General features: G+C 40.6%; 1 protein-coding gene across 2 annotated transcripts; it reads right to left on the bottom strand.

Moving 5' to 3' along the window:
* Positions 1-92: 92 nt before the first annotated feature.
* Positions 93-13,346, bottom strand: RB195_000470 (uncharacterized protein; the record flags this gene model as incomplete). 2 transcript variants are annotated; one of them, XM_064196838.1, is made up of 9 exons in its annotated part: positions 93-176; positions 792-878; positions 1,236-1,337; positions 2,268-2,417; positions 2,628-2,706; positions 2,750-2,762; positions 2,818-2,875; positions 11,106-11,204; positions 13,116-13,346. In XM_064196838.1, the coding sequence occupies 9 exons, from the start codon at positions 13,344-13,346 to the stop codon at positions 93-95; spliced, it is 903 nt and encodes a 300-aa protein (XP_064052719.1). The 2 variants fall into 2 exon arrangements, with proteins under 2 accessions (XP_064052719.1, XP_013300809.1); XM_013445355.2 differs by lacking the exons at positions 11,106-11,204; positions 13,116-13,346 and having other exon boundaries at positions 2,628-2,762; positions 2,818-2,838.
* Positions 13,347-14,393: the final 1,047 nt, after the last annotated feature.

Genomic DNA, 14,393 nt, shown 5'->3' with positions numbered 1-14,393 from the left:
CCTCGTATAACCATTTAAAAAAAAAGTCGCGTAGTCACAATGATGATGCATACGAGGTGAGACAAAACAAGCGAAGCGGTGCAAAGGCTCATTCAAAGCAGCACACATTTGCTCTTCTTCTTCTTCTTCTGTTGAAGTGCTGCTTGTGTTGCCTTTTCGAACACCTCACGAATACCCTAAAAAATCGGATTCGTAACAGTTTACAATGTTCCAATTTTCCCTCTCATATCCCATTTGAAAGACGATTATTAGAAAAAAAAGTAGAAAAGACATTAAGAAAAAAACGGCGTATTTGTGAAAACAATGTTAACGCGAGAAACTAGTTTCCTCTCTGGAGAACAATTAAGAAAAAACAATATCAACATACTGTATTAAATTTTTGATGATACCAACACTTCGAAAGAAAACACTTTCGCCGCTCAAACAACGGTTTATTTTGCCCTTCTGTAGTTGAATAAGATGAACGGTTTCCAATCTTCCGTGCAATTATGAAGATTTGCAGTGGCCCAATGGACCGAAGCAAATTTTCATAATTTCTCAGTGGAGTGGAAACCTACTTCTAGGAAAGAAACGTCGTAATTCTCAATCTGGGAACATAATCGATCAATCGATTATGACGGACGTCAGTCCGTTCAAGACTGAAGGAACCAAAGCGACCTACCACGAAAAACAAAATATCAACTAACTTTGCCAAAACATTCCCAAAAAGAACGGAATAATTTCTACATCAAGGTTAGGTATAAGAGGAAATGCATGCATTAACTATAAGAAAATCACTGCATTAAACTTACATCCTTGGTCTTCGCTGAACACTCAAGATATGCAAATGCACCAATCTGCTCGGCAATTGCGCGACCTTGTTCCGGTCTCACAGGTTCCTGAAATAATCACGATTGTAAGTGATGAATAAGAAAAACTGAGCGGATCGTTCTCGTTGCACATGTATCACAGTATCTCATGACACTATGTTAATTCTCAGATGCAGCTTTCGTGGAAATGTTAGTAAGGGTATTACTTCATTAATTAAAATCAATAAGATTTCAAAAAAAAAGGATCACGAAAACAGCGAGTGTTGCATCGGACTCTGAATTCGGTGAGATGAAAAATGTGATTGATTTGGCTGAGGCGAATTGTAAATAACCTCTAGAATGGAACGAATTTGCCAAAATTTGGTTGATACTGCTGTAGTAATTTTAAATCACTAAAAAGGGAGAGAAAAGAGGGAAATAACGAACCTGTTTCATCTTCGCAAGCTCACGAACAGTCTGTGGATCATTTCGCAAATCTTTCTTGTTACCGACGAGAATAATAGGGACGTTTGGACAGAAATGCCGGACCTGAAATTCACTGCCGTAGAAAGAGCACATCCATAACATCATTTTGAATTCTCCAACTTGCAGCAGTGGCACAAAGGAGCTCTAATTTGAAAAAAGAAAAAAAAAGATCCCAAGAAAAAAACGTATATTTTCAGAATGATCTTAGATACAAAACCGATTCTAACATACTATATACTTGAAAATTTAGACTACTTTCTCAATAACGACTATGATGTACAATTCGTAGCCTTTCATTACACAGACGCAGCTATTCTCCGGACTTCGAAATATTATTCACACATTTCCTCTCTGAATGCGCTTAGCAGAAAACCGGGCTTTTTACATTAATGGTCATAGGCTCACGATGAAATGAAATATATGCTGTCCCCAGTAAGTAAATTTAATTCATCCGATAGTAGGTGACGAGGAATATGAATAATTAGTAAGTTTTTGTATATTTTGATGACAAATCAGCTTATAGCTAAATATTTAACTCTAAAGCCGTACTTGTATCTACATTATGGAATACTCTCCACACTAGTATTTTTTGAAGTTTAATTCTACTGGATTGTCATGAAAAAAAAAAACTTATATGTGATATTATCCCTATGCAAAGTAAGAACCGTTAGGAACTAAAGGCTAGATGTGTAAATCGAAATCGCCACTTGATGTAAACATGACTACATTATGTTTACTTCATTACAATAGCAGCTGGCGCGTCTTGATCGTAAGAAACGTTTCTAGGAAGAACTCTGCTATTTATTCGAAATAAAAGCCGAAGCTTCATTAACGAAGCCCACAACGTGCTGCAATTCCTCGATGAGCGCTCTCTTAGCGAAAAGGGCTCGATACACCCGTTCAAAGGAAATCAAATAAAACAGTGAATACGTCAGATATAATATTTGGAAATGAAGGAGCTCATTTACTTGCATATGTGGAGAAAAAACTCACTTCCGGAGTCCACTTCTCAGGGATGTTCTCCAGTGAATCAGGTGAGTCAATACTGAAACACATGAGTATAACGTCAGTGTCAGGGTATGAAAGCGGACGAAGCCTATCATAATCTTCTTGTCCGGCAGTATCCCACAAGGCCAACTCGACCTAAAAAGATGACATACTAAGAAACAAAAACATCCCAAGCAAATATGGTAAAGCTTAAGGATAAGTATATAAAAGCTTGCGCGCCTTTTTTTTTGCTTACGAATGTCCAGCGGATTACCTTTATCCACTGCGAATCCGCTTTTCATTTTCAAAAAGAACGGAACAATTTGAAACATAAATACAATGATTCATGTGGAAGGTGGAAGATACCTGCTTTCCATCCACTTCTATGTCAGCAACGTAATTCTCGAAAACTGTCGGCACGTATACGTCTGGGAACTGATCCTTACTGAAGACGATCAGAAGACATGTTTTTCCGCAGGCTCCATCACCCACAATTACCAGCTAAATGGAATTCGTGATTTTAGATCTAGTCTCCATCTAACAAAATAGCACAAACCTTCTTTCTGATTGCCGCCATAATTACTATCTATGGAGGGACAACCCGTGCAGAATCCCTAGAAAAAAAATCGATAATAACAAAGAAAGAGGGTTTGAAATTGGCGAAATTTGTGTATCATATTTACGATGTGAACCACAAGCAAGAAAAAAAGAAAACGACAAAAAAACCGCAGAAATCGATGTAAACGAGAATTAATTATATTAATAATGCATCTGCTTAATGAATAGAAGCCGCAGGCTGCACGCGTTGAATGAATCTCAACCGAACAAAGCAATGATGCAAATGCAATCGTACTTAGAGAGCATTGATTTACGAAATAAAATATCTCCTCAGTCAAATATAATTTGACAGACAATATGATTCTCTGCTTCGTTTAACAAGTCTAACTGAGCATGTTCCCACAGCAGCTTATGTGATTAATGCAACTTTTTCAAACCATAAATTAAAGTTCATAGTTCACTTTCTTCGCGCTATTGTTCAGCTATCGATAACGCAATGAAACTTCAAAAACCAAAAAAAAAATTGTTATACTTACGAAACAGTCCTATAAGCCTATGAAAATAACAAAAAGGAAAAGAGCACTACTCAAAGTCATGCATCACTGAACGAAATACATAGTAGGACTGACATAGAGATTTTGACCGAAAATCGAAAAAAAAAAAGAATTTGTGAGACGTAGATTAAAAAAGAACAGGAACAAGAAGAATCCATTTCAATTTTATAAATTTCTGCTGTGAGGTGGTCCAGAAAAGAAAAAACAATCACTAGAAGTGGAATTATAACCGAATGGGAAAGAGACGAAAGGGTTAGGACGAAAGAGATGATGACACATCGCAGTGGTTGGGCCGAGGGATGACGCCGGCCGCCGCTTCGCCCACCCAAGCAACAATCGATCGATACGCATAGGAGTCGTCACAGAGTCGTCAAGTCGACTCAGTGTCGAGGACGTGACCTCATGCGATCGTGACGTATGGAGATGAGATCGGATAGACTAGACATCATCACATAAGATTCATTGAAATTTACAAGCGACTAAGTCATGAGCTGGTTACCAGCCGTTTTTGCTTACGAACAACCGCCTAAAAGTGAATGAAGCATGAAACGAAACTGTTCTGTTGAGCTGAAGATCTAGCTTCAATCAGCAGCTCCCCATTTGATTTCTACATTATTTATTTCTATTTACTAATTCTTCTTGTTGATTCCTGACGCAATAGAGTTTTCCTCCTTTTTTCGTTTTGACGGACACCAGTGACAGACGACGAAAAGAAATTTGATGGTCCAAAAAAAAGCAGGCAAAATTATTAGCACTTACCATAAGGTGCAAATATGTTGGGAAAGATCAGGATTTTCGTTGGGATGAAAGAAACACAAGAAAAGACAAGGCAGAAATAAGCATGTTGAATGTGAAATTAGAAAACTAAAAGAGAGTAAAAGTCATAGTCACAGTTATACACCGTCTACAATATGCTTAGATATTTCTGGACGCTTTGAAAATATATGAGTTCTGGTGCACACTGAAAAGTTACATTAACCAATCAATTGAATGAGTGTTTTAAATGTCGATCTAGTGTCAAAATATCGTAATAGTCGCAACACAAGCCGCGAAAAATGATCAAAGGGGGTGAGATCCTAAGAAACCACAAAGAACGGACGTAAGCGTAGCAGTAAAGTAGTATAAAAAATTAAAGAGTTCCTTGAAATGTTTACAAGAACCAGTATTAGTGAACTTATAGATGTTTAGATTTTAAAAGGTTTAAAGTAGTTATGATAGGTAAATTGTACGACCATTATTTCGAAATATCTCCGCATCTACTGAGAAATTGATGGATCCCTTCTCTTTTAAATCTAGGTATTTCTTCAAAATGAGCCATTTTAGTACAAGCTAGAATACCTCAAATGAAAGTAAGGAGTACACAAAAACAGTCAAAAACAGTAGGTTGTAATGGGGCGCAACAGATAAACTGAAATGATAGGGTCCTCACAATTTCCAACTTTGCTCAAAGTAACTAAAAGAAGTGACTATTACAGATTTCAATTAGTTAAAAAAAACACGAGAATAAAAGATTCCGAAAACACCATAAGGTACTTAGATGTAGGTAAGGATTTAGGCTTTCTTTCTGGAACTAGGTTCTGCAAATTCCAAAAACCATCGATTGCATTTTGAATAAGTATCAAAAATTTAAAGGCATCACCCCACGAATCTGAGGTTGTACGGATTTCAAGTGTACTATTCGTATAGGGGATGGTAGATTATGGAGAGACAGTTGATTACGTCCATTTCTTCCTAATTACCGTAAAAAACGGTCCGAAAGGCACACGGCTAACGCGCTCCAATCGAACTCCTTGTAGAAAATAGCACGCCGGAACGCCCGAAGACGTATCTTTCGGGCCGTTCTTTACGACAATTAGGAAGAAACGGACGGGATCACCCTTCTCTCCATAATCTACGATCCCGTATACGAATACTTCATTTGAAATCCGTACCACCTCAGATTCGTGGGGTGATTCCTCTAATGTGTAGAATAATCATCCGAGACGACAATTTTGTACGCCCACAACGATTAGGTTAATGGAGGGGGTAGCAGCAATCGGCGTACGATAGACCTTCTAGCATTCAGTGCGCAATTCAAATTCAAATTACATGTTGCCAACTGTCCTACATAAAAGTGCAGTGGTATCGAACATTAAGATATCCGGGCTTTCGATTCCAAAGTGTGTTTTTCGAACATTCGATTTCTCGAATGTGCCCGTCGGAATGCGTTTTCGAAAGCTTTGCAATCTACTGACTTATCCAGTTGATTTCACTGCCGCCACATAAATTGGCTCCAAGTGTAATGCACGGTACATGATCCATACTTTTGAACCCTTCAGCAGGAAACAGATTCATGCGGGTAAATGGTAAGATCTATTCTAAAGAGTTTCACGGAGCCTTGCACTCAAAGCTTCTGCCGTCAGCATCGAAATCTGCGCTTTCTCGAGAACAAAAGGAGCGAAACCTAGTCTACACGTATTGGTAGTGAGATGAGAGTAACAAAGAGATATCATGATTTTAGAAATGCGTTAAGGTAGGGATAGTATTAACAGATTCAACATATCGACTTCTTCAAATCAACATGGTTCAAGTGGTGATAGTTAATAGGGAATTACAAAAGATGATAATTTGTTTTGAGTGGTAAACCTTATGGCGCAAACAAAGGATGAAATTTGCAACAATGCAACATAATTTGTTAAGGTGATGCCATGGAATCACGTCAGAGAAAACAACTGAAAGCTGGGTAAGACTTAAGCAATTAAAGAAACAGAGGCAAGAAAAACCTGAGGAATCAAATTAAAAGCGAAGGACGAAATGAAATAGAGACGAATTCTGCTTAGTGCAATACTCTTAAATGTTCACCAAAATACCCCTCACCCGAGTAAATAAATTTAAAAACAAACGTTTCAGTTTGAGAAAAAAATTAATCCAAGTGAATGGAACGTTCAAGAATAAAATCGTTTTAATCATGATATTTGCGAATTGTACTCTTTTTCATGCACATTACGTCCATTCCTATCTATTCTAAGCATAAGTTGAGCGAAATAATGTTGCAGTCCGATTAAAACGACCTGAAGCGGGGTGCAGTGGCGCTCGATACGTCACGCTGAAGCTGGCGATTGCGAACGAGGTGGGACCCTTCACTTATCAGTGCAGTATGAGATAATCCCAATAGCGCTGCTTCGAGCGCAACCGCTTACGTAATTAGACCAGCTTCAGGTTCTTTTGACCCGAATAGAAGAGGTGGTATGTTATATATAGTGGAGCCGCAAGATTGTCCTCGATGATAAAATCATTTTTGTGATTATCATTGATTTGGACGAGTTATAATGCACGACACTTACGTGAGTTGGTGTCGCCGCTACATCTTCCAATTTGGATTTTGCTTACACAAATTAGTTGAGAAATACCCATAATATTAAGTTATCCGAGTGAAACCGATATCGAAAGCTATTAAAAAACGGTGACTTTAAAATGCAAACTTGGAAATCTTCGTGAATATTTGCAGAAGCTCATCCGACAACCACATGGCAAATCACCCTTCGTTACTCTTCGTTCCCGAAGAAAAATTAGAACGATTAAAAATGTAGTGACTTTACGATTATGGCAACGGTTTCCAGGTTTCTTAGAACAAAGAAAAACAGAGTCATAAAACGTATGTGATTTTGTGGAATCTACGTCCTATTCTATGAATATCACTGGAATGGCGCTAGTAAAAAGTGCGCACCGACCGTAAATCCTTCGAGAGTGTATTCAAAGAAGAATGTGCTGGATCTGCACTAGAAATAATTGCCCATTGCGACCACTGCTTAGTAGTACATCTATGAAGGATTTACGAGAATGAGGAACTACCAGCTTCAGATAACCGGTAAGTGCTGCGCTCTAAATAACGTCTTTTCTCTCGAAAAAAAAGTTTACTGTACACTGTGTCGAGTCTGTTCCAAGAAATTAATCAAAACGTATTGAACAGAACGGTTGGAATAAGGGGACGCACATGGCTTCGTCTTCGTCACATTTATCCTTCTGAAGACAAATGTGCTGTGTATTCTCGTGCCGAGAATTGGGGGAAGTTCGCAAAGCGGAAATAAATGAAAGTATGAGTAATTTAGCACCAAACAAGATAGTGCAGCATGAAATCTCCATACCCTGGATACAGATCAGAAGAGAAACCAAACTTAGGCCACTTCATTGTGAGTTAATATAATCATTCAACAAAATCTCTCTTCACATTACAGTACGAAAGTGTACTGAGAAGCAAACGTAATGAATCGAGCAGTGCAGCGAGCAACACACTCGCCTTTCAAAATGGGCACGCTTTCATAAACATTCTCTGATCCTATAACAAGTTCCGGGAAATAAGGTACGTATCCTAGAGAGAAATCAACGCATCAGAGAAAATACATGACAGTATTATTTGTGTGAATCCACCATAAGGGAACGTTTGAGGAAACCTCCAGAACTCAGATCTCTGCAGGTGGGAACCGGAGAGTAGTTCAGAAGTATCAGAGTGAAAATGCGCAACACAGATAGAGATCCTCTTGAAAAAAAAGACGCGATCAGAAGCAAACCGAGTCTTCCATCCAGAAGACGACCCAATATTTCAGCAAAAACATGTCCCATAAAACGCCTTTCATGCCCTCATTATGAGGCATTTTCGACTGTATGCTTCTAATGCAATAATTCATTAATTAGTCTTCATTACAATTCCTAAACACATCATCACACTGCCTGAAGCCATTCTGTTGGATGTGTTTTCGCAAATATGTTCGTGCAGACTGATCACTCACTCTGCGGAGTGTTGATTACTCTTTTTTTTTCTAGCTTTGTGTGTTTCTTGGGTCTCGTGCACTTTCATTGTGATACTTGCAAACGATGGAGATATCCTACCTAGGACATTTCTACAAGCGCTGCCATTATTTTTTGCACTTTCGTTTCGAGAACAACACTCAAGTTAGGCCCAGATGGATGAAAAATTTGATTTATTGCTGGAAGGGTTGATGAATCAGTTCGAAAAACGCGGAAGACGCATAACTCTTCTTCGGAAGAGCACGTAAGGATGTGTCGTCATCGTGGACAAAGTACGAGTTCTCTGTATTCAAAATACAAATTCAATTAATAAAAATCAATTTATGAAAGCGTTAGGGGTTTTGCAATTTTTGCAACTTTTTCTGCAACTTAGTGAAAAATGTTGGAACGAGCCAGTATTAGACTTTTTTTGTGCAAAAAACGGTACGGTATATCAATGCAGAGGGACGCTGCTGAAGTTTGAAATATGAAAACTGGCCCAAAAAATACAAGGGGAAGAAAATTCTGCTTTGCATAATATTTTCACGGATGAAAACGTTTCCCCAGCAAATGTGCGCTCTAATCTTTTTGCTCTCTTTCTAGCATAGCCGTGCGATTTCTCACACTCTAGATCGGCGTGCAATGACGCGCTTCGCTGCTGCGTGCCGTCACACATCGAGGGAAATGTGTTGGCCTAAGATGACTCAGAAACTCATCGATGTGGAAAGATTCATGAAGAACTATTAATGTACCTTGTAATTTCGAAGATATAAAGCAGCCTCCGAGATAAGAATAGTTGCAACAGCGCATTTGTTGAGTGGTAATAAGTGCATATTAAGAGCGGGTGTAGCGCAGTTGGTAAGAGGTTAAGCTGTGACTTCTCAAGGGTTCCAATCCGCTTGAGTTCCAACCAAGATTTTCGTCTCTCCAAGGTCGATAAATTGGTATCAGACCTGTCTGTGAGTATGAAAACACTGACTTAACACATCGGTTCGCTCCCGGAAGCTATTGTAAGGCTGCACAAGCGTTACTCCTTTATTCTCTTAAAGGCATCACCCCACGAATCTGAGATACGGATTTCAGGTGGAGTACTCGTATACGGGATCGTAGATTAAGAAGAGGGGGTGATTTCGTCCATTTCTTCCTAATTGCCGTAAAAAAAACGCCCCGGAAGATACGACTTCGAGCGTTTCTGCGCGCTATTTTCTACAACGAGTTCGACTGGAGCGCGCCAGCCGCGTGGACAAGCCGCATCTTTCAGGCCGTTTTTTACGCCAATTTACGAATCACCCCCTCTCCACAATATACTAGCCCGTATACGAATACTAATACCAGAAATCCGTACCACCTCAGATTCGTGGGGTGATGCCTTTAACGCCAGACACTTTATCCTTTACTGCCCTTAATAAGTACATTTTCTTGCTTCTACACACTTCTCAAAACGGCCGTTAAGGATACCCTACCACGAATATCAAAGCACTAGGGAGGTTATTATCACGTGATCGAAAGAGGAGTCGCTCACTTCACCAGTTCTTAACTTCATCGATTTCGCGGGAAGAATTCGATCAAGGATTTGGCGAGTAAAAAGTAAATGATAACCCTGCCTTGACAAATCGTTCAGTCTGAAGATACTTCGGCGATTGTTATCAACGTCAACACTAACAATTTGTATGCTGGAGCTGATTTATTTCCACTGATTCCCTTTGAAAATAAGTTTACTTACAAAGTTCTATGCCCTGAACTGAATTGTACCATTAAAGTATGGCTTTCAGGCAGATAAAGTTCTGACCAATACCATTTAAGAGCAGCCAGGAAATCTACAAATCTAGAAGTCCATGCACTTCAAAATGCTGAGATGCTACCTTCTACTAACTTTGAAATATAAAGATGTTTTATTCACCTATAACTCGTGATACTCAAATGGTTGTCTCCGGACCCTGATAGGAGTAATGTAATCCAATATGGATTACTAAGTACACTTCTCAATGAAAACCAAACAAACACATAATACGAAAAACAACTTTTTCGCGATGATTCTAGAAGATGGAAAAAAATCCGCTAAGATGCGTTTGCCTGCCACAATCAATTTGATTTGAAGTTTAGATACAAAAGCAAATCTGTCATGCAGTGAAATGCGTAAACAGAAGTATGGACATAAAAACGTTAAGCGTTCTTTACCCCATAAAACTGAGGAAGAAGGAGAACAGCAGGGAAACACGCTGACATTGGTGTGAACATCTCGATACGACACAGGAAGCGCGACTGATGCGTGGCTTTCTTTTGGGAAAGGAAAATGACTATTCACAGGGAAAGACTGAAAAACTCCTTAGAAGAGAAAGCTAACGAAAAGCGAAAGAAAAAAGAACATTTGACTAGAGAAATGAAGTTCAACGCAAAACAACATGGTGTCATGCATTCGTCAGATGTTAACAGTGAATAAGCGCAAAACAGCGCAAGATGGTTGGATGTGGAATTCGATTCGAGGGCAATTAGAGCGGCTGACGAGCAGTGTCAATAAAATCGTCGCGTTGAGGGAATGCAAGGAAGTAACGCAGCCAGCCAGCTAGCCAGCTAGAGCAGAAGCGGGAGTGTGGACAACGCCAGATTAGCATGGTGAGCGCAAAAAAAACAACAACAACAACGACGACGACGGAGGCTCGATCGATCGCACAGCTAGTTCGATTAAGTAGCAGCTTGGTCGGTTTTTGTTTCACCTCCACGAAGTGGCGAAGGAGGAGTAGGAGTAGTATTTAGGGCAGCGTTGATCCTGTACAGAAGGTCGGATGCGGGTGAGGTGTAGTCCTCGATTCTACGTTCAGATGATTCAGATCGTCCACGGACACGCTAAACCCCTACTCCACTCCACTTACAACAAAAAAGACCAATGTTGAAATGAAAGGCGTTGAAACAAATCAAGGATTGTTATGCGCCATCCGAAACAAGAAAAATTAACTCCCAAACGACCCACCGAACGAGTACCTAACAGCACTACGAAGAACAAACTATCCACACTAGAGTGGGATGAAAATGTACACAACTCTCGCTCAATGATACGAGCATAACAATGCTGGAGAATTCCAGCATCGTGGTTGCATTGTGCGGGGAAATCGGAGACGACCGCGACGCAATCTCCGACGCGACACGGCTACGTGCCGCTTTGAGACCACCGCTCGTTCTCCTCCTTCAATTTGAGCGATTCTGAGTCATCCGAACCCAGTTTTACTCCAATTGTTGTCCATGGAACTAGCTAACCACTTGTGAGCGTGTGGATTTGTTCTGAAGGGGAGTTTCGCACGGATTCTCTGTGCGATGTTGTTATGTTGCGGTTTTCTCTCCTTTCATAGGATTCATCAGTGACGATTTTGTTTTCTTTTCTTTCCGGAAGCCTCTAGGTAGTTGAAGGAACGCAACCCACTGAGAGGGGACGTCATCGCATCGTGGTTTATCATACAGTGCTCAATCCCCATAGCCTTTGCAATCAACGATTACATTATCCTCTTTCTCAAAGAAATTGTCCCAGCTTCTCAAAAGAAGTTCAGTTCATCAAGAAGCAGGCGTGAAGATTTATCAGTGCAAAGGTATTTAAGGTGAGACGGAGGGGGCTTAACGCTGCTCTAATCGATCTGTACTTTTGAGCAGAAAAACCGCTCTTAATTCACAAGTAGTTTCGCATTTGAAAGGCATTTGAGAAGGCGATAGTTCATCAATCGACAAGTCATTACGGGAAGTGAATAGCTATGTCATTAGGGCCCTTAAAACATGAGCACTATTAGCCTATACTAAAATAGGCAGGCAGGCAAAAATTACGGAGAGGAAAAGAAACATAGGGCGGGAACTACTTACTAATTATTTAACTTTACAAAAGTCTCCAAACAGGCTCACTGGAAGTGAATAGTTCAGGCAGTTGGGGCCCTAGGACCCAAACATTAGTCTTAGAGGATGAAAAATCTGTGGGGTAAAGTTACCAAGCTAAAACAAAAGAAGATAGAACTGAAATTACTAATCTTTTAACTAATACTTAGGTTTTAATGCCCCAACTGACTTAGCTATCCAGTTGCAGTGATGAACAACAGATTGATGAACTAATGCTTTCTCAAGAAGGAAAGACACTGAAGGACGAATTTTGTGCTCTGCTTTGTCATTTTCTGCTTAGTCACTTAAGGACGAATTTTGTGCTCTACGGAAGTTTTGTGCTCAAAAGTACAGCTCCACTAGATCAGCGACAAGTGTTCCCCCACCTCCCAACTACCTCTGCACCCGGTCTGTTAGCTCGCTTGCTATTTTGTACAAATAAGTTGTATTCGAAAGAAAGTATCGTCACGAATAAGTTAACATTCCGAGTTTGCCTTCTTGGAGCGTTAGGTCTGAGGCTGAAACGATTTGAAGCTCGATGGGGTTGCGTAAGCGGCTTGCGCTCGAAGCGGCATCGACCGGAATCGAGGTGGGACCCCGCTAGCACAACTCTGCTCTGCTGTTTCAGTGAAAGCTAGCTGTGGTCCCACCTAGATCTCAATTTAATAATTCCACCGCGACGTTTTGACCCTACTATAACTACAAAACAAACCTGGAGTTACAAAATGTTATGTTCGTAGTAGGGTGTGGAATGTGGTACTATTCACATCATTTACCTGGAAGGTTTGATTTCGTAACCAAATTCTGGACGAAATATCAATATGTGCGGTAAGTGATCAAGAGTGATCAAGAGCGTCGCCTCCTTGCCATATGGTCGGCAAAGAGGGGACAGTATGGCTACAAACATTACAAATGAAAGTGTGAAAGGGGTAGTAAACGACTTTCCGTTCCCATGCAGTTTTTGAGGATAATTGAAGGGAATTGAGCGGAGCCGCGATCACATCCGCAGCCTACACTCAGAACTCTATATTTTCCTTCAACGTTTCCACATTACATCAATTTCTTGATACGCTGTCTTTAGATGACAAGCTCCTCTTCAGATGCGCAAATGAGATGAGAAATCGACGTGAGGAGATGTTCTTTCCATTTTAGTTGATGGCAGAATACAGAGTGAATGCCAGTCGCTGCTTGTGCCCATAGATGCATGTACAGTCGGGTCAAAACGACATGAAGCACTGTGCAGTTGCGTAAGCGGCTGCGCTCGAAGCGGCGCGGTGAAGATAACGGTTGGGATCGATGTGGGACCACCGCGAACTACAGCAATGTGCGGTGATAGCAGAGGTCCTAATTCGATCATAATCGCTGCGCTCCACCGCACCGCTTCAAGCGCAACCGCTTACGCAACTACACGGTGTCGTTTTGACTCTACTATAATAATTGGAATGTTGCATGCGAGAGGTGCTGCGTGAAAATACTACGAATGCAACATTGCGACCTTTGAGAGCAGCATCCAACTCTACAAATTGCTTTTACCCTTAATGTGAATCATAGTTATGTCATTAAAGGCATCACTCCACGAATCTGAGGTGGTACAGATTTCAGGTGGAGTATTCGTATATGGGATAGTAGATTATAGAGAGGGGGTGATTCCGCCCATTTCTTCCTAATTGCTGTAAAAAAACGGCCCGGAAGATACAGCTTCGGGCGTTCTGGCGTACTATTTTCCACAAGGAGTTCGACTGGAGGGCGCCAGCCTTGTACGGCGCCGCATCTTCCGGGCCGTTTTTTACGGCAATTAGGAAGAAATGGACGGAATCACTCTCCTCTCCATAATCTACTATCCCTTATAAGAATACTCCTTTAAATTAGCAGGGGCCGTGTATCCACCCAAAACAGCAGTCTCTTCTAATTTTTCCACAGTATCCAACTCTAGCATGAATACAGAGACCAAAAACTGGCATACATCAATGAAACCGAAACATTGCTTGACATTTTCAAACGAATACTTGCAGTCATTATGCCAATATTCAAGGAAGATCGAATTTTTACGCTTCTGAAACCGCAACAGTAGTGCGCCATCAAAAGACGGACGCAGGACTTATTGGTACTTAGAGTAAGAAGTGTCATAAGGAGGCCAGGCAGAACAAAAACGAAAACATAGCGTTAACAAGTGCAAAAACGTGAATAATGGATTTGTAGGATAGAAATGCACTATTGCATAGACGGCTATCTGTCATGGACGGCATTTGTTCGGCTGAAATGGAGTTCGGATGGATCAACAGCTTTCAATCCATTCTTGAGCAACGACCACCGATCCTGCTCTACGGCGCAAATTTAATCGCCGCGTAACAACGCGGCTAGGATATCGCCCTCCATTCCCCCGATTTTATCCAATAACGCCAAT

Source organism: Necator americanus, chromosome IV (genome assembly GCF_031761385.1).
Source record: "Necator americanus strain Aroian chromosome IV, whole genome shotgun sequence".
Lineage (NCBI taxonomy): Eukaryota > Metazoa > Nematoda > Chromadorea > Rhabditida > Ancylostomatidae > Necator > Necator americanus.
The sequence above is the reverse complement of the archived record's forward strand: the minus strand, read 5'-3'. Positions and strand labels throughout refer to the sequence as shown.